At 42.8% G+C, this 21,570-nt stretch overlaps 1 protein-coding gene across 1 annotated transcript in view; it reads left to right on the top strand.

The window, feature by feature from the left end:
• The window catches only part of LOC109864813 (alpha-1B adrenergic receptor), a 41,849-nt gene extending 21,487 nt beyond the window's left edge, over positions 1-20,362 (top strand). Inside the window, exons 2-3 of the mRNA XM_020452775.2 lie at positions 18,482-18,623; positions 18,879-20,362. Coding sequence (XP_020308364.1) covers positions 18,482-18,623; positions 18,879-19,305 — 569 coding nt within the window. The 3' untranslated portion in view covers positions 19,306-20,362. The remainder of the gene's footprint in view (positions 1-18,481; positions 18,624-18,878) is intronic.
• Positions 20,363-21,570: the final 1,208 nt, after the last annotated feature.

Genomic DNA, 21,570 nt, shown 5'->3' with positions numbered 1-21,570 from the left:
GTTCAATACAGGACTGTATCTAGTTGGTCCAGCTAGGCTAGCTAACGTTAGGTTACATCTAATAGAAAATATTTAATTTTGTTATGAAATAAAAAATAGATGGTTTCGCATCACTTCTCAGCTGGCGTCGAAATGGATTCCTCATCAGTTCAGATTAAAAATCCCTCTGATCATTTTTAGTCACTGTAAGCATAATTCTTGATAGCAGCAAGCAGGTTAGCTTTTTTAGTCATGAATCTTGTTCTGGACGCCGCTCTGCATAGTGGTCACTAGTTAGCACAGCCACAAAGACAAAACATCAGATTTTTAACATAACCTTAACCACCCTAACCATAACGCCTAACCCTAACCTTATATAAAGACCAAAAAGCTATATATTTTTTCATGAATTTGTACAATATAGACTTTTGAATTAGCTGCTGCCTTATTTAGGGGGGACTCATTCAGTTCTACGGGCAGCATCATGGGAAATATCAGCTCGGTAGAATGGTGAATCATAACTCCTTTTGCACTTGTTTGTAATGAGCACAGCCAGGCACAGAACATCACACGGGCATGATGACAAACGTTAATGAAAAACAAATGTAAAACAAATATATATTGCCTAGAGAAATTCTGAGATTTCTGTGTGTTGTTCGTTTGAAGTAAACAATGCCATATAAATCTACGTTTGTGGGTACACCCCATCTACCTAGTGGGGCGGTATCTGGATTCGCTATGAATGCCAGACTTTGTGGTTCACTATGAGCAGGTGAATACACAGAAAGTCAAAACTTCCTGATTCTACCAGTTAAATTAAAATGCACTCTTTCCAACTTATGGTTTGGGTAACTTTTATGTATGACAAAAATGCAATGTTGTTAATATAGTAATGACTATGTGCAGTGGCAGAGCCAGGGTGAATTTTCCTTTAAAGCTAAAGATCACAAATTCCTGAAACCTAGATTAATCAATTACAAATATTTAATTTTCTATGCATTCCAACACCTAGCTGGACAGCAAGATTAGCATGGATTCTCAAACACTTTTATTATATAAGCTAATGAGTGCAGCTGGTTTGTGTTCTGTTGTGTCACACTCCCCACTGTGCACTCACTCCTGTTACCGTCAAACATCGCAGGTGAGAGGGAATCTAATAGGCTAATGAGGTGAGAGTGGACGCTAGGAGCTACGCCTTAGGAATGAAAACACTGAAAATTACAGACAGGATGTATGGAATAAGTGGGCTGTGTGTGCATGTGTGTGCGTATGCCTGTGTGTGTGTGCACTCGCATACATGCATGCATGCTTGTCTGTATTGTGTGTGTGTGTGTGTGTGTGTTGGGTTTACACAGTGGCTGTGTGTATTGGTCCAGGCACTGACCCATGGTCATGGCCCCCAGGGGCCTCTCTCTGTGTGTAGGGCCCAGTCCTGAGGGAGAGGCAGACAGGCACACAGCTGTGTTGGCCCGGGCAAATGCCAGCTTTACGGCCCCTCTGAGGCTTTGTGCAGGAAGCAAAGCTTCCCAGTACACACTGGTCCCCCTCTCAGTCCCAGTACACTGCTCCTTTCATTTGGCACAAAATCTTTAGCTCAGGCCAAGGTGGCACAGAGAGAGAGGGCTGGAGAGAATGAGAGGAAGAGATAGACCAGCCACCAGCAATTCTCTCTGTGTGGCAAGGAAGACATGGCTGCAGTGTTTACAGTGAGGCTTGAGTAGCAGGTGGCACAATGCTTTGCAATTAAGGTAATGTGTGTTTTGGTCTGACAGACTGAGATTGAGAGTGAGAAAGAGAGATGGGGGAGAGAGAGGGATAATGTTATCTGTACGTGTCTTGGCCTCCTGTACAGTAGATGAATGGCCCAGTGCTTAGTGGTTGGTATTTTCACATGCTATTTTCTCCCCTCGACATCAACCCTAAATGGTATTACGTAACCTAGAATTGATGCAGAGTAGGACTGCTTGAGATGCAGAATAGGTTGGGATTTAATATCTCTCCTCTTCTCTCTCCTGCTCCCAGGAGCCCTGCTTCCAGACAGGCAGATTAATACCACTCAGAGCTAATTGTCTAGTGGATGCCATGTATCTGGGACTGGGAGCATACAGTACTATGGAAACAGACATTATGTCTGGGCCCAAAGTTGGATCTGGGGTAAGAGTTGGACTGGATTCCCTTGATAGGGTCCAGTCCGGGCTAAAATATGAATTGGGTCCTACCACTGTACACTTTCTCAGAGTCCAGATCCTACAGTAGCTATTACAGTGAAATAATACCATGCTATTGTTTGAGGAGAGTGCACAGTTTTGAACTTGAAAAGTTATTAATAAACCAATTAGACACATTTGGGCAGTCTTGAAACAACATTTTGAACAGAAATGCAATGGTTCATTGGCTCAGTCTAAAACGTTGCACCTGCACTGCTGCCATCTAGTGGCCAAAATCTAAATTGTACCAAGGCTGGAATAATACATTATGTCCTTTCTCTTGCACTTGAAAGACTTGCACTTTCTTTCAAATGGTATCAAGAATATGTGTATCCTTGCTTCAGGCCCTGAGCTAGAGGCAGTTAGATTTGGGTTTATAATTTTAGGCGAAAATTGAAAAAATGGGTCCGATCCTTAAATGTTTGGTAACACAATCTATAAACCACCTGCTTATTTTTTCATAGCTTTGTAGAATTTTGTGTAACTATATACTCTAAATGCTTCACTCAGTTGTAGTTCGAAGACAATTGTTACCACTAACAGATGCCCTTGCCTTGATATTGCACTGTAAAAAATATCTAGTCGTTTGAACTAATTATTATTAAGTAAGCGGTTCCACAGCCATTGATTTTTTTACTGAACTTTTTGGTCCAAGTGTTACCTGAACTCAAAACAATTTGTGCCCAAACTTAGTTCCAACTTGAGAAAACATAAAATGTGTTTGCTGGAATTGTCTCATATGTTTAACTAGAAATTAATATTTTCTAGGCTGTGGAACTAGTTACACACACATTCACACAAAGTGCTTTTAACGTACAACGTTTTCAACTTACATATGACACATGTTGACATAAACTGATTAAACAAAACATTAAGAACACCTTTTCTTTCAATGACATGGAAAGGTGAATCCAGGTGAAAGCTATGATCCATTATTGATGTCACTTGTTAAATCCACTTCAATCAGAATGAGACAGGTTAAAGAAGGATTTGTAAGCCTTGAGACAGTTGAGACGTGGATTGTGTATGTGTGCCATTCAGAGGGTTAATGGGCAAGACAAAAGATTGAAATGCCTTTGAATGGAGTATGGTAGTAGGTGCCAGGCGCACCAGTTTGTGTCAAGAACTGCAACGCTACTGGGTTTTTCATGCTTAACAGTTTACCGTGTGTATCAAGAATGGTCCACCACCCTAAGGACATCCAGCCAACTTGACACAACTGTGGGAACCATTGGAGTCAACATCCCTGTGGAACGCTTTCGAGGTTGCAACTCAATTTTAGGAAGGTGTTCCTAATGTTTGATATAACCAGTGGACATGATAGCATTGTGCATTGTTCATGTATATAGCACTTAATGTTTATCTTAGCCCTGTTAAAAGTACTCCCAAGAAAAACAATTTTTGTCATTTTAAGGAGGAACATTAAAACAGAGTAATATGCCCCACCAACATTGGACAACTACACAGAAAATCCTCAAATTGCTAAAATAAGTAAATGAAATCAATGATAAGAGAATAGTCAGATTAACTGGTAAATGACAGACATGGTGACATGGCAGGAAGGTCAGAATTCCATAAACCAAGAGGTTGTGAGATAAAACCATGTTCAATAATTACTGTATAAATGAAGATGCACAAAGTAAACGTGTCAAATACAGTGCCTTGCGAAAGTATTCGGCCCCCTTGAACTTTGCGACCTTTTGCCACATTTCAGGCTTCAAACACAAAGATATAAAACAGTATTTTTTGGGGAAGAATCAACAACAAGTGGGACACAATCATGAAGTGGAACGACATTTATTGGATATTTCAAACTTTTTTAACAAATCAAAAACGGAAAAATTGGGCGTGCAAAATTATTCAGCCCCCTTAAGTTAATACTTTGTAGCGCCACTTTTGGCTGCGATTACAGCTGTAAGTCGCTTGGGGGATGTCTCTATCAGTTTTGCACATCGAGAGACTGAAAATTTTTCCCATTCCACCTTGCAAAACAGCTCGAGCTCAGTGAGGTTGGATGGAGAGCATTTGTGAACAGCAGTTTTCAGTTCTTTCCACAGATTCTCGATTGGATTCAGGTCTGGACTTTGACTTTGACTTTGAGCATTTGTGAACAGCAGTTTTCAGTTCTTTCCACAGATTCTCGATTGGATTCAGGTCTGGACTTTGACTTTGACATTCTAACACCTGGATATGTTTACCATTCCATTGTAGATTTTGCTTTATGTTTTGGATCATTGTCTTGTTGGAAGACAAATCTCCGTCCCAGTCTCAGGTCTTTTGCAGACTCCATCAGGTCTTCTTCCAGAATGGTCCTGTATTTGGCTCCATCCATCTTCCCATCAATTTTAACCATCTTCCCTGTCCCTGCTGAAGAAAAGCAGGCCCAAACCATGATGCTGCCACCACCATGTTTGACAGTGCTGATGGTGTGTTCAGGGTGATGAGCTGTGTTGCTTTTACGTTTTGCATTGTTGCCAAAAAGTTCAATTTTGGTTTCATCTGACCAGAGCACCTTCTTCCACATGTTTGGTGTGTCTCCCAGGTGGCTTGTGGCAAACTTTAAACAACACTGTTTATGTATATCTTTAAGAAATGGCTTTCTTCTTGCCACTCTTCCATAAAGGCCAGATTTGTGCAATATATGACTGATTGTTGTCCTATGGACAGAGTCTCCCACCTCAGCTGTAGATCTCTGCAGTTCATCCAGAGTGATCATGGGCCTCTTGGCTGCATCTCTGATCAGTCTTCTCCTTGTATGAGCTGAAAGTTTAGAGGGACGGCCAGGTCTTGGTAGATTTGCAGTGGTCTGATACTCCTTCCATTTCAATATTATCGCTTGCACAGTGCTCCTTGGGATGTTTAAAGCTTGGGAAATCTTTTTGTATCCAAATCCGGCTTTAAACTTCTTCACAACAGTATCTCGGACCTGCCTGGTGTGTTCCTTGTTCTTCATGATGCTCTCTGCGCTTTTAACGGACCTCTGAGACTATCACAGTGCAGGTGCATTTATACGGAGACTTGATTACACACAGGTGGATTGTATTTATCATCATTAGTCATTTAGGTCAACATTGGATCATTCAGAGATCCTCACTGAACTTCTGGAGAGAGTTTGCTGCACTGAAAGTAAAGGGGCTGAATAATTTTGCACGCCCAATTTTTCAGTTTTTGATTTGTTAAAAAAGTTTGAAATATCCAATAAATGTCGTTCCAGTTCATGATTGTGTCCCACTTGTTGTTGATTCTTCACAAAAAAATACAGTTTTATATCTTTATGTTTGAAGCCTGAAATGTGGCAAAAGGTCGGAAAGTTCAAGGGGGCCGAATACTTTCGCAAGGCACTGTATGTACAGTACCAGTCAAAAGTTTGGACACACCTATTCATTCAAGGGTTTTTCTTTGTTTTTACTATTTTCTACATTGTAGAATAATAGTGAAGACATCAAAACTATGAAATAACACATATGGAATCATGTAGTAACCAATTTTTTTTTAAACAAATCAAAATATATTTTAGATTCTTTGAAGTAGCCACCCTTTCCCTTGATGACAGCTTTGCAAACTCTTGGCATTCTTTCAACCAGCTTCACCTGGATTGCTTTTTCAACAGTCTTGAAGGAGTTCCCACGTATGCTGTGCACTTGTTGGCTGCTTTTCCTTCACTCTGCGGTCCAATTCATCCCAAACTATCTCAATTGGGTTGAGGTTGGGTGATTGTGGAGGCCAGATCATCGGATGCAGCACTCCATCACTCTCCTTCTTGGTCAAATAGCTCTTACACAGCCTGGAGGTGTGTTGGGTCATTGTCCTGTTGATTAACAAATGATAGTCCCACTAAGTACAAACCAGATGGGAAGGAGTGTCGCTGTAGAATGCTGAGGTAGCCATGCTGGTTAAGTGTGCCTTGAATTCTAAATAAATCAGACCAGCAAAGCAACCCCACACCATCACACCACCTCCTCCATGCTTCACGGTACCAAAGGACATACCAAAGGACAGATTTCCACCAGTCTAATGTCCATTGCTCATGTTTCTTGGCCCAAGCAAGTCTCTTCTTCTTATTGGAGTCGTTTAGTAGTGGTTTCTTTACAGCAATTCAACCGTGAAGGCCTGATTCGCGCAGTCTTCTCTGAACAGTTGATGTTGATGTGTCTGTTACTTGAACTCTGTGAAGCATTTATTTGGGCTTTAATTTCTGAGGGTCGTAACTAATGAACTTATCCTCTGCAGCAGAGGTAACTCCGGGTCTTCCTTTCCTGTGGTGGTCCTCATGAGAGCCAGTTTCATCATAGTGCTTGATCGTTTTTGAAACTGCACTCAAGAAACGTTCAAAATTCTTGAAATGTTCTGCATTGACTGATTTTCATGTCTTAAAGTAATGGACTGTCGTTTCTCTTTGCTTATTTGAGCTGTTCTTGCCATAGTATGGACTGGTGTTTTACCAAATAGGGCGTAATTGAGATGCATTCCAGGTGACTAATTCATGAAGCTGGTTGAGAGAATGCCAAGAGTGTGCAAAGCTGTCATCAAGGTAAACGGTGGCTACTTTGAACAATCTCAAATGTAAAATATGTTGAACACTTTTTTGGTTGCTTTTTGGTTGCTACATGATTCCATGTGTTATTTCATAGTGTTGATGTCTTCACTATTATTCTACAATGTAGAAAATAGGAAAAAATACATAAAAACCCTGGAATGAATAGGTGTCCAAACTTTTGACTGGTGCTGAATGTTGAAAACATTGTATGTTAAAAGCGCCGTTGTTGTGTGTAGCCAGTTGCCTTTTTTCTTAAGATGCCCAAATAATAATTTAAGTTGAATGAACATATGATACAAGTTGAGCAAACATACTTGTAAGTTTGGGCCAGCAATGTTATATTGTTCAGGGAACACATGGCCCGATAAATTGAATTAACATAAAAAGGCTGTGGAACCAGTTACTTAATAATAATTAGTTGAAACGACTAGATGATTTGTTTTACAGTGTGGTGTCCTGGAAGAGGTTATCCTAAATCTTTCTCTAGGAGCAGAGGTCTCCATCTGGCCTGGCAGATATTATGTCCTAACAGAGGTAATTTCACTCACGATTGCCTTGGATTATAGAGCATCCACAATCTCGCCAGGAATGTGTTACTAATTTGGGCCATTCTTCTCTTTAGAGACCAAGTGTGGCTTACATACAAACACACATGTTCACACACACACACACACACAGAAATACACAGCACAGCTATTCCATACCTTCCAGTTTGTGATTCATAACTCAGTGTTATCATTCCTAAGGCGTAGCTCCTTGCGCATAGCCGTGTGAAATATGGGTGCTAAGGGGGCTGCAGCACTGCCTGAAAAATCGGAATAAATGTTTTTATTGAAAAATATACATTTTAAAAAAATTGTACAAAATTAGTGCACTGGGCCTTTACTAGTCCTGTATTAGCGGACCAATATAGTCGTCTGTAGCACGCCATTGCACAGTGGGGAGTGTGACACAACATAACACAGACCAGCTGCACTCATTAGCTTACATAAAAAAGTGTTTGATGAGAATCCATGCTATTTAGTAAGGAAATGCATGTGGTCTCTCTTTCGCACTTCTTCTCCCACACCCTCTCTCCTATCCCTTAATCCCTCTCCCATTCTATTTCTATCTGTTTCCTTCCCACCAGTGCTGGAATCTTCTAGGTTTAGTGTACTGGTACTGACATCAACTTGAGACTGCAGATTTGCTATCTCAAGTGGAAAGCACTCTTTGGGCAGAGAGAGCCACCCCTGGTAGGCATGACTGGGTCCAAGAGCAAGGCTAAGACGTTTATTAGGTTATGTAGCCTAGGGCACATACCAATTACTATTTTTGAAGAGTTGCATCTCGTCCGGAACGCATCTGTCTTTCATCGGAATGTTGGGTCATCCCACGCCCTCGTAGTGCTGTTGTGTCTGTTCCAAGTGGCTAGGACGATGTCCACCAGCCAGGGCTGCTAGTCACATACCTGGAACTAGTGTGGGGTTATTGTCAGGATAAATGAAAATCAAGCATTACCCCAACCTTACGGGGTGGTAAGTAATTGGAAACGAATAATTTAATTCAATACAATTCTACTCTCTTGCAAATCAAAAAGGTGTTCATCTGTGCAGTTTTTTGGTCTTTTAGATATACTAATATTCTCAATTCCAGAGCATTTAAAAAACTCCCATAGGCCGTTTTCCCATGATATCATGGCACTTATTTCTTTAAAATATGCAATGTTATGATTGGCCTAACATGAACCCATGTCATCCATTAAACTGTATATGTGGGCTCCAGACTAACTTTTTCCCCTGGTGGCACTGGTGCCATTAACATTTTCAGATGGTGGCACCAGCCCATGATTCGGTTACACCAACATTTTGTCACAGCGTCACACAATAGAAAATGTTTGTAATAATGTTACACCCTCTTAGAAAAAAGGGTTCTTCAGCTGTCCCCATAAGATAAGCCTTTTGTGTTCCATGTAGAACCCTTTGAGGAAAGGTTTCTAAATGGAATCCAAAAAGGTTCTAACTGGAACCAAAAAGGGATTTACTTGGAACCAAAAAGGGTTATTTTATGGGGACAGATAAAGAACCATTTTAGGTTCTAGATAGCACCTTGTTTTTTAAATGTAAAGTCATTCCCAGTGCTATTGGTATGGTATGATTCAATAAATAAGTTGTTTCAGCTAACATTTCCAAGCAGGAATGCATGATAAAGATATTTTGATGTGCAACATCTAAACCAGTACATTTTGGGTTGACAATTAGGCCATTGTGTCACACCCTGATCTGTTTCACCTGTCTTTGTGCTTGTCTCCACCCCTCTACAGGTGTCACCTATCTTTCTCATTATCCCCAGTATATTTATACATGTGTTCTCCGTTTGCCTGTTGCCAGTTTGTCTGGTCAGGTCTTACCAGTGTGTTTCCCCTCTCCCTGCTTTCTCATGTTCTGTTTCCCCGGTTCTGACCATTCTGCCTGCCCTGACCCTGTTCTGTACCTGCCTGACTCTGACCCATTGTGCACAAATATCAATAGGCTAATTCACTTGGGGCTAATAACTGTGGAAAGGGAAACTCGAAACCAAAACAGGCAACTGTTTTTTTTGTGTGTGATTGAATTAGGAAATTTGCGCAATAAGTATGCATTTTTCTTTACCTCCCCTTCTCTCCATCTAGGCTACTCAGAGCACACAGGGTCAAACAGGGGCAGGGCAAACACTTTCATGCAGGATCAGGATGCTACTGTTTGACTAAATCATGGTTTAACTGCCCCACCCGTAGCACGCGCTCCAGCAGGTGTATCTCACTGATCATCCCTAAAGCCAACACCTCATTTGGCCGCCTTTCATTCCAGTTCTCTGCTGCCTGTGACTGGAACGAATTGCAAAAATCGCTGAAGTTGGAGACTTTTATCTCCCTCACCAACTTCAAACATCTGCTATCTGAGCAGCTAACCGATCGCTGCAGCTGTACATAGTCTATCGGTAAATAGCCCACCCAATTTTACCTACCTCATCCCCATACTGTTTTTATTTATTTACTTTTCTGCTCTTTTGCACACCAATATCTCTACCTGTACATGACCATCTGATCATTTATCACTCCAGTGTTAATCTGCAAAATTGTAACTATTCGCCTACCTCCTCATGCCTTTTGCACACAATGTATATAGACTCTCTTTTTTTCTACTGTGTTATTGACTTGTTAATTATTTACTCCATGTGTAACTCTGTGTTGTCTGTTCACACTGCTATGCTTTATCTTGGCCAGGTCGCAGTTGCAAATGAGAACAAATGAGGTGAAATAAAAAATAAATAAATAAATTACATTTTGAGCAAAGTGACCAGCTAATTTCCAACTCTCAAGTTTGTCTACTTGGTCACGTTTGTTGCCGATACTTTAGGCCTAGGGCTTATTTGACACATTATTTGAAAGGATTTGAGGGATGGTTTAAGAGGTTAAGACAGCTTCATGTTCCTCTGTGTCCACAACACTGAGGACTTATCATTGTCCTCTCACACCAGCACAGTCATAAAGGCATGGTAGTGCCTCTTCTGTCTCAAGAGGCTGAAACAATTTGGCATGGCCCCCTCAGATCCTTAGGAACTTTTACAGCTGCGCCATCGACAGCATCCTGGCTGGTTGTATCACTGTATGTTATGGCAACTGCACCGCCTTCGACTGGAAGGCCCTACAGAGGGTGGTGCAGATGGCCCAGTGGATCACTGGGAGTGAGCTCCCATGTACATGCCAGACGGCATCAGAGAAAGGCTCGAAACATTGCCAAAGACTTCATCCACCCGAGACTGTTCTCCATGCCCCTGTCCAGCAGATGGTACTGGTGCATTAAGGCTCAGACCAAAACTCCTAAACAGCTTCTTTCCCCTGGCCATAAGACAGGGGAAATGGCTAACAAATACTGCTCCCCCTCACACCCGCTACTAAAATGATTATTGATTAGATTTATTACTACCACTATGCTGCTGTTCATTGATTGCCATTAGTACCTATCTCATTATCTTGCTGCTGGTCACTATTACTCCTGTTTACATGTACAGTGCCTTCAGAAAGTATTCACACCATTTGACTTTTTCCACATTTTGTTGTTGCAGCTGACCGCAGTCAAATTCCACATGGTGACTAGGCTTGTCCATACTCTGATGCTGCTGATGGACATTAGTAGCCTACCAAACCTGCTAACTGCCTCGTACTCAGCACTCTATTGTCCCTTTAATCACTCTGACGTCATTGCAAATGTGTTCTGAAATCGAATCAAATACTTCATGAGCTCATGAAGCGCAACAATCTATAGGCTATGCAATTGCGTGAGAGAACTGTTTTGATGACCTCTATTAAAAATAGGAGGATAACATCAGCTTTCTATAGGCTAGGCCTACTATATTTATTTCTCAACTTTCCTAATATTAAGCACAATGCTTCTCTTTACAACCGGAGTATATCCAACCTGGATGGCATGAAAATGAACCAAGGGAAAAACATCTTCCATTCGCTATTTAAGTGCATACAGTAGATTACGTGTTTTGAGACTGGACTATTATCACGGACCATTCTAAATCAAAACACATTTCACACATATACTAAATAATATATGTAAAGACAAGATTAAATCAAGGATAATCTGATGGATGACAATATCACTTGTGAATTCTGTATTATCACTTGTGAATGATGCCCATCTTGTGTGCAGTAAGGCAAGAAACAGTGCATGCCTTTTTTTTGTGACTTTTTCAAAATCATATTCACACACCTCATGTAGCCTAGCCGATAGGCTTATATGCTTGATAAGGTTAGCATCACTAAAGTGGCCAATTAGCTTCTAGTAGGCATATTAATCTGCTTTACAATGGGTGTAGAGCCTAACTGGCATACATGGGCAGCGCACACGTTTTAAGTTAGGGGAAGATCATTTTCACCATAATAATGCACATTTATATTAAAAGCATTACATGCATAATCACATTTGCGGTCACTTTTGAGAAAGGTGTTTTCCCATTTTGGAACATTTGCGCATACAGCCTTGTGCGCATTGCTGAACTTATAATGTGAAGAAATAGCCTAATAGTTTATCAACATGTTAAGCTAAATGTTTTGATCTGTTACGTCAACCTCATTGCTTAAAAACGTTTTTTTTTTATGCTAGTGGTTGTATTAATTTGGGATCTATCGCAGACTACATTTGGAATATTTATTTATTGAATAGGTAAACATTTGCACTATGGGGGATAGTAGAATGACATAGGCTAGTGCTTTTGCTGTTCGTTAGGCCTGCTCATCTCTTCCAATATCTTCAATATGCACCTCAGAATTGGATAAGGACGTGCGCAGTCGCTTCCCCGATGTGTCTGTCTTCACTTGTAGCCTGTGAGAAAGACCTGATTACATGACAGGCATTGGCTAATACGATTTGAGCTATCTGAGAGAGCCATGTGAGTTAGACGTGCTTCGGGAGAAGGGAATTATAATTATTATATTCAGCCCAAGGGCACAACGGCCACTGCCCGCCAAAGGAATGGATTTTTTTTAGGGTGCGTAATGCACACTAAGGGGATGCCGCCGGGAAATTTGAGGCATTATCAAATGCTTATCAAATTGTGAATGAGAGACTGATGAAGTGTGTGCAGCCTGCGCAAAGAAAACAAAGCCGAGCTCATGCCTTTCATGCAACTTTTTTCAAATCATCATTAGAGTTGCATCATGCAACCTTAGAATTCCAAACATATTGCCCAATGTTTGTATCACATTTAAAGTTGCCTAAATAACTGTAAATTAAGCACTCAACACAGAATAGCCACATGTGCACACTCCCTAAAATCGTTTGGAGAAGATATACTTTCTTTTTTATTCAGCTATGTTCAATTGTATTCTTCATACTATACATTAATATAAAATAATGCTACGGAATTCTAAGCAAATCATGTCTGCTAAATTAACTAATGTAGCCCATAGCCATATGGAAAAGCCAGATCAGGGCCTAACATAAGGGCAACTCCGAGTATGCTATTCTGTCATTTATTCTCACATCTAATAGCTCCCCTCACCTTTTTCCTTCGCTATTGGAGTTCAGTGCACAACACATCAGCTGTCTAACTAGGCAAAAAAAAACTTTACGAGCCTAACCTTCATATCATAATCGCTACACACAGCCTACATCATTATCATCATATTATAAGATCATAGTCAAAATAGCTACCAGAACTAATGCGTTAGTAAACCCATTACAACGATGCAGTACAGTGTACAGTTAGCAAGGAGCTTAGCAGTTAAATATGACCATGACTTGGAAGAGTTCCAGTGTTTTGATAGCCATAGCCAGCTAGCTAACATAGCATCCCTATCTGTTTGAGCAGACTAAACTAGCTAGCTGCATTCGCTAGTTAAGTAAGGGAAAGTGAAAAAATACATATAGCTAGCTCTCTCTCGCACACGCTTAATTTTTCAAGAAATTGATTTGTTCAAAACTGTTCAACTATTGTCTTTCTCACTCTGAGTCGACTACTCATGACATTTTATGCACTGCAGTGCTAGCTAGCTGTAGATTATTATTTCAGTACTAGATTCATTCTCTGATCCTTTGATTGGGTGTACAACATGTGTAACGGTTTTCTTTAGGTGAAAGAGAGTCAGACCAAAATGCGGCGTGGCTATTGCGATCCATGTTTAATCAAACAAAGTAAACACGATCAAATACAAAAACAAATAAACGTAACACGAAAACCGAAACAGCCTAATACTGGAGCAAAGTAACACAGAGACAGAACAAGGACATAAGGACAATCACCCACCAAAACCCAACACCAAACAGGCTACCTAAATATGGTTCCCAATCAGAGACAATGACGAACACCTGCCTCTGATTGAGAACCATATCAGGCCAAACATAGAACTAGACAAACTAGACATGTAACAGAATGCCCACTCAGCTCACACCCTGACCAACCAAAACATAGAAACATACAAAGCAAACTATGGTCAGGGTGTGACAGTACCCCCCCCCCCCCCCCCCCCAAGGTGCGGACTCCGGCCGCAAAACCTAAACCTATAGGGGAGGGTCTGGGTGGGCATCTGTCCGCGGTGGCGGCTCTGGTGCTGGACGTGGCCCCCACTTCACCGTAGTCTTAGTCCCCCACCTTGTCCGCTTCCGTGGCCTCCTCACCATGACAACTCTTCTCAATGGACAGAGGGGCGGCAGCTCGGGACAGAGGGGCAGGGGCTCTTGGCTGAGGGGCGGCAGCTCGGGACAGAGGGGCAGGGGCTCTTGGCTGAGGGGCAGGGGCTCTTGGCTGAGGGGCAGGGGCTCTTGGCTGAGGGGCAGGGGCTCTGGGCTGAGGGGCTCTGGCGGCTCTGGGCTGAGGGGCTCTGGCGGCTCTGGGCTGAGGGGCTCTGGCGGCTCTGGGCTGAGGGGCTCTGGCGGCTCTGGGCTGAGTGGCGGCACTGGCGGCCCCTGGCTGAGTGGCGGCACTGGCGGCCCCTGGCTGACTGGCGGCCCCTGGCGGCCCCTGGCTGACTGGCGGCACTGGCGGCCCCTGGCTGACTGGCGGCCCCTGGCTGACTGGCGGCACTGGCGGCCCCTGGCTGACTGGCGGCCCCTGGCTGACTGGCGGCCCCTGGCTGACTGGCGGCACTGGCGACGCTGGGCAGACAGGTGGCTCAGGCGGCGCTGGGCAGACAGGAAGCTCAGATGGCGCTGGGCAGACGGGAAGCTCCGGCAACGCTGGAGAGGAAGAAGGCTCCGGCAGCAGCGCCGGACAGGCGGGAGACTCCGGCAGCAGCGCCGGACAGGCGGAAGACTCTGACAGCGCTGGAGAGGAGGAAGGCTCTGGCAGAGCTGGAGAGGCGAGGCGCACTGTAGGCCTGATGCGTGGTGCTTGCACTGGTGGTACTGGGCCGAGAACACGCACAGGAAGCCTGGTGCGGGGAGCTTCCACCGGAGGGCTGATGCGTGGAGGTGGTACTGGATAGACCGGACCGTGCAGGCACACTGGAGCTCTTGAGCACCGAGCCTGCCCAACCTTACCTGGTTGAATACTCCCGGTCGCCCTGCCAGTGCGGCGAGGTGGAATAGCACGCACTGGGCTATGGAGGCGAACCGGAGACACCGAGCGCAAGGCTGGTGCAATGTAAGCCGGCCCAAGGAGACGCACTGTGGACCAGATGCGTAGAGCCGGCTTCATGGCACTTGGCTCGATGCCCACTCTAGCCCGGCCGATACGCGGAGCTGGAATGTACCGCACCGGGCTATGCACCGGCACTGGGGACACCGTGCGCACCACAGCATAACACGGTGCCTGCCCGGTCTCTCTAGCCCCCCGGTAAGCACAGGAAGTTTGCGCAGGTCTCCTACCTGGCGTAGCCATACTCCCTGTGAGCCACACCCCAATAAATTTTTGGGGCTGACTCTCGGGCTTCCATCCGCGTCGCCGTGCTGCCTCCTCATACCATACCATACCATACCTCTCTGCTTTCGCCGCCTCCAGTTCTTCTTTGGGGCGGCTGTGCCCAGGGTCCTTTACTGTCTAATTCATCCTCCCATGTCCATTCCTCTCGCTGCTCCTGCTGCCGTATCTCCTGCTGCACATTGGGACGGCGACACTCCCCTGGTTTTACCCAGGGTCCTCTCCCATCGAGGATTTCCTCCCAAGTCCAGAAGTTTTTATCGCGCTGCTCCTGCTGCTGCCCGTTACCACGCCGCTTGGTCCTGTTGTGGTGGGTGATTCTGTAACGGTTTTCTTTAGGTGAAAGACCAAAATGCGGCGTGGCTATTGCGATCCATGTTTAATCAAACAAAGTAAACACGATCAAATACAAAAACAAATAAACGTAACACGAAAACCGAAACAGCCTAATACTGGAGCAAAGTAACACAGAGACAGAACAAGGACATAAGGACAATCACCCACCCAAACCCAACACCAAACAGGCTACCTAAATATGGTTCCCAATCAGAGACAATGACGAACACCTGCCTCTGATTGAGAACCATATCAGGCCAAACATAAAACTAGACATGTAACATAGAATGCCCACTCAGCTCACACCCTGACCAACCAAAACATAGAAACATACAAAGCAAACTATGGTCAGGGTGTGACAACATGTCAGTTCATGCCACAAGAGCTCTGATAGGTTGGAGTACATGCTCTGGAAGTTGTCATAATTACTATGTTAGTCTGAATTTAAGTCACTGTACCCAGAAGAGGACGGAAACTAGCTGTCCTCCGGCTACACCATGGTGCTACCCTACAGAGTGCTGTTGGGGCTACTGTAGACCTTCATTGCAAAACAGTGTGCTTGAATCAATTATTTGGTGACGTGTTGGATTCTAGCTTGAAATTTGTTCATGTTACCATACTACAACTTATTGATTACTTTACATGTATGTTGGGGTCAATGGAGGGTGGATAAGAACTAGGTGTATGGAAAGTTACTGAGTGAGACAATGGGGGGAGGCAGGAAGTTTACATTCTGTTCCTGACTAGCAACAGAGATGTGTTGGCTATCTAGACGTGCAAGGAGGTGACTCCTCCTAGGTATAAATATATGTGCTTGTGTAAATATGTGTTTGTCTTTTGCAGCTGTTTAACCCAGTGGGTGAATAAACTTGGTTTGAGCTTTTACTAGTTGTTCGTGAGTTATTTACTCTGTTTGTCAGAACTAAACTCATGTGAATATATTTAGTATAGTTTGATCTAAAAAGGATAACGAATGTTTCACTATTTAAATGTTTCAGAAATTCACAGAGGATTATGGTCCTCCCCTGAGGAGCCACCACTCATGTGCAATAATAGCGTTTAACATAATTTTTGAATGACTACCTCATTTCTGTAGCCCACACATACAATTACCTTTAAGCTCCCTCAGTTGAGCAGTGAATTTAAAACACAGATTCAACCACAAAGACCAGGGAGGTTTTCCAATGCCTCGCAAAGAAGGGCAACTTTCGTTAGATGAGTAAAATAAAAAGTCGTCATTGAATATCCCCTTGAGCATGGTGACGTTATTAATTACACTTTGGATGGTGTATCAATACACCCAGTTACTACAAAGATACACACATCCTTCCTAACTCAATTGCTGGAGAGGAAGGAAACCGCTCAGGGATTTCACCATAAGGCCAATGGTGACTTTAAAACAGTTAGAGTTTAATAGTTCTTATAGGAGACAACTGAGGATGGATCAACATTGCAGTTACTCCACAATACTAACCTAAGAGTAAAAAGAAGGAAGCCTGTACAGAATAAAAATATTCCAAAACATGCATGCTATTTGCACCAAGCCACTTAACACTGCAAAACATGTGGCAAAGCAATTCATCTTTTTATCCTGAATACACAGTGTTAAGTTTTGGTCAAATCAAAACAACACATTGCTGAGAACCGCTTTACATATTTTCAAGTCATAGACTGCATCATGTTATGGGTATGCTTGTTATCATTAAAATCCTAGAGGAACACCTGGTACAGTCTGCTTTCCACCAGACACTGGGAGATTAATTCACTTTTCAGCAGGACAATAACCTAAAGCACAAGGCCAAATCTACACTAGAGTTGCTTACAAAGAAGACAGTGAATGTGGCCACGTTACAGTTTTGACTTAATCCTACTTGTAAATCTATGGCAAGACACGAAAATTATTGTCTAGCAATGATGAACAACCAATTTGACTGAGCTTGAAGATTTTTGGAAAGAAAAAGTGGCAAATGTTGCGCAATCCAGGTGTTTGAAAGCTCTTAGAGACTTACCAGAAAGACTCACAGTTGTAAACGCTGCCAAACATGCTTCCTCTAAATCAATTTAAGCCATTTAGAATTCAGGCTCTAACATAACAAAATGTGAAATAAGTCAAGGGGTATGAATACCTTCTGAAGGCACTGTATATATTACTACTAGTTTATTAACATAAGTATATCTATATCAGTGTTTACATGTACAGTACCAGTCAAACGTTTGGACACACCTACTCATTTAAGGGTTTTTCTTTATTTGTACTATTGTCTACATTGAAGAGTTATAGTGAAGACATCAAAACTATGAAATAACACATGGAATCATGTAGTAAACAAAAGTGTTAACAAATCAAAATATATTTTATATTCTTCAAAGTAGTCGCCCTTTACCTTGATGACAGCTTTGCACAGTCTTTGCATTCTCTCAACCAGCTTCACCTGGAATGATTTTCAAAAAGTCCTGAAGGAGTTCCCACATATGCTGAGCACTTGTTGGCTGCTTTTCCTTCACTCTGCGGTCCAACTCATCCTAAACCATCTCAATTGGGTTGAGGTCAGGTGATTGTGGAGGCCAGGTCATCTGATGCAACACTCCATCACTCTCCTTGGTCAAATAGCCCTTACATAGCCTGGAGGTGTGTTGGATCATTGTCCTGTTGAAAAACAAATGATAGTGGGACTAAGTGCAAACCAGATGGGATGGCATATCGCTGCAGAATGCTGTGGTATCCATGCTGGTTACGTGGGCCTTGAATCCCTCTGTGACAGGGGGAGTGGAAACTTACTGTGTGCAACAGTGAGTGGCAATTGATGGCAAGCTGTTAAAACATTTCGAGCATGTCTGGGTAACAGGTTTGACGTGTTACGCTCAGTTTTCCACCACAGAACACCATAAAATGGCCACAAATATTACAACCAGCTTACCTGCTTTTACTGTTTTTTCATTGTTTTTTATAATTGTTTTTAACATTTATTTAGAAAATATTATTTTAAAAGGAATATAAAAATGTATAACCTTGATCTGTTCCTGTCCCCCCCAGGGTCTTTCAATCCAGACTTCCGCCCTCCTGAGACACTGTTCAAGGTGATCTTCTGGCTGGGCTACTTCAACTCCTGTCTCAACCCCATAATCTACCCCTGCTACAGCCGAGAGTTCAAACTGGCATTCATACGCATCCTCAGGTTGGTCTATTACTTTACTACCTATCATATTACTGTACTCCTTAATTCCTCTGCATCTTCAGATTGGTCTTTCATATTACAATTTACTCTGAGAGTGGCCAAGTATTATTCGTAGTAGCCCTTTGTGTGTCTAAAGTTCTGTACATTGTGGTTGTTGCCATGTAGAAGACAAATTCAAATTTCCACTTTTACCCTAAATGTACAATAAAGAGGTTTAATTTGGACTTAATCCTTCCCCCACCTCTCCATCCTCAGATGCCAGTGCCACCATAGGAGACGCCCAGGCTGGCATGCCTACAACTACCGTACCTCCCACTTCAATTCCGCCAGCCACTCACGAAAGAACTCGGCTGAGTCTGGCCACTCACAGAAGAACCCTGCCTGCCTCAACGGGAGCCAGCGCACCCTGTCCTCCTCAGCCAGCCCGAGTCCGAGCTACATGCTGGCTTGCCCAGAGGGGGAGGCCCTCTACACCTGCTGGGCCTCCGCCGCCTCCAGGTCCCCCTCCTTGTTGCCTGGGAGTCCTGCTAGCTGCCAACTGGGAACACTGAGGGGGGGTGTGGGGAGTGGAGGGACCCATGGGGGGATGTCTCACAGGGAGTCTGGTCAGGGGGTGTTCTTGTTCCCCTGTGGGGGGCAGAATGGGGAGTGTGGAGGGGACATACCTGAGGATAAGGTGTGACTCTCTGGTAGTCTTGCAGACTCATGAGTTGTTGTTGAATGATTCCTGATGGGGATTTGAATCATGTTTAGTCCTGGACTGATGATGGGGAGTGATGTATGGTTCCATTCACTGTCAGTGGTTCAAGTCAAGTGATCCTCGAACGGTCAATGGTTTCGTATTGTTGGTATGGGAAATGGTTGACGATGCCCTCTGCTGTATGTTAGCCAGCTTTACTGAGCATCAGGATCAATCCAGCATCTGTTAAATCGAACGATCACTATCACTGTCAGAGGAAAACGACTACAGATGAGGCTGTACTGTATTTCTCATAAACCACAAACTGTATACTATGGATTTGACAGAAACAAAGTCATGACACCTTGGGACTACGTGTGGAACTGCACCCTAAGCTGTCATCCTTCCTCTTTCAGTTTATCCTGATCTGTGAATGCCTCTTCTCTGCTGGGTCTGTGGTCAGTCAGAGAATGGGGTTGTGTTACATGTAAAGATCTGATGATCACTTTTCTGTTACTGTCACTTGATATCTGTATGGAATGTTTGTGTAAATAAAGTATAACCTGGTAATTTAGTGTACTCATCATAAATCTAGTGGTTGCAAAAGATAAAGGAGAAAAAAAAGAGTGTGGCGGGAACATAGAGGGTGTGCTTTGATTTAAGAGATTATAAAGCCACTGCTACTGTTACACGCACTACCCCATCTATGAAAAATGTGATACACTCCATAAATAAATGTATTTTCAAACATTACTCAGTCATTCATATGTCAAAGATACTGCATACTTAGATAAAGGGCTTGATTCAAGCCGTAGCGTGGAAGAACTGTGTTGTAGCACGCTTGACATTTGAGGAAATTTCCAATTGAGCCGACATTTGCAGTGGTTACTGTGAATGCAGTCTTGCGAGCGCGGTAATGTTGCCTTTAATTGTAAATCGGGCTACAGCGCAGATCCATCGCGGTACGGTTTGAATCGAGCCCTTAACACTTCAACTGTCGTATGCCAATGGCCACTGATTTTCGATTTTGCAAATAAATAAAACAAATGTCTATATTGTACAATATGTGTGTCTCAGTGTGCCTATACCGTTTTTTTCTTCTTCTATGGTAGGCCTATCACAATTGGACTTTAAGGAGAAAACAAGTGCATCCATGGGAAATATGGGAGTTTTTTTTAACCTCTACTGGATCAGGGGGTTGAGCTAACGTAGGCTAATGTGATTAGCATGAGGTTGTAAGTAACAAGAATATTTCCCAGGACATAGACAGATCTCATATTGCAGAAAGCTTAAATTCTTGTTAATCTAACTTTACTGTCCAATTTACACTAGCTATTATAGTGAAAGAATATCATGCTATTGTTTGAGGAGAGTGCACAGTTATGAACTTGAAAATGTATTAATAAACCAATTAGGCACATTTGGCAGTCTTGATACAACATTTTGAACAGAAATTCAATGGTTCATCGGATCAGTCTATAACTTTGCAATACACTGCTGCAAACTAGTGGCCAAAATCTAAGTTGCGCCTCGGGTGGCATAATATATTATGGCCTTTCTCTTGCATTTCAAATTTTTAAACACGTTTTTTTCTTTGTATTATCTTTTACCACGTGTTATATTCTTCTACAGTAATTTAACATTTACACAAACTACAAAGAGTTTCCTTTCAAATTGTATCAAGAATATGCATATCCTTGCTTCAGGTCCTGAGCTACAGGCAGTTAGATTTGGGTATGTCATTTTAGGCAAAAATTAAAAAATAGGGAACGGATCCTTAAGATGAAATGCTCTGGAGTTGAGAATATTGGTAGTCTATATATACACATAGACCAAAAAGCTGAACAGATAAACACATTTTGGATTTGCAGGAGGAGAGAATTGCATTGAATCAAATGATTCATTTCCAATGAGGGAGGGGTGCCGCTAATAATAAACATTTTGTTTATTTATTATTCCTTTGGCCATATTGTGTAGGTCCTTTTGCAATGTTTGAATTGCCATGGTAACTGTCCTTATTCCATCAGCTTCCAAGCTAGCGCATTGAGTTCCTTGAGGATTGTGGGAACATACGTTTTTGGTTTCCCATTGGTTCTGGGAACAAAGCCATAAGTTCTCTGACCGGTAAAACTGAAGAAAAAAATAACATCCTGAGAATTGAAGTGTTCTGGGAACTTACATTTTTTTGGTTGCAGGGAGGTTCTAGAACGTTTTACTATGGTTTCCTGAATGTTTCCTGGGAGGTTTCATTATAGTTTCTCGATTGTT

Source organism: Oncorhynchus kisutch, linkage group LG19 (genome assembly GCF_002021735.2).
Source record: "Oncorhynchus kisutch isolate 150728-3 linkage group LG19, Okis_V2, whole genome shotgun sequence".
Lineage (NCBI taxonomy): Eukaryota > Metazoa > Chordata > Actinopteri > Salmoniformes > Salmonidae > Oncorhynchus > Oncorhynchus kisutch.
The sequence above is the reverse complement of the archived record's forward strand: the minus strand, read 5'-3'. Positions and strand labels throughout refer to the sequence as shown.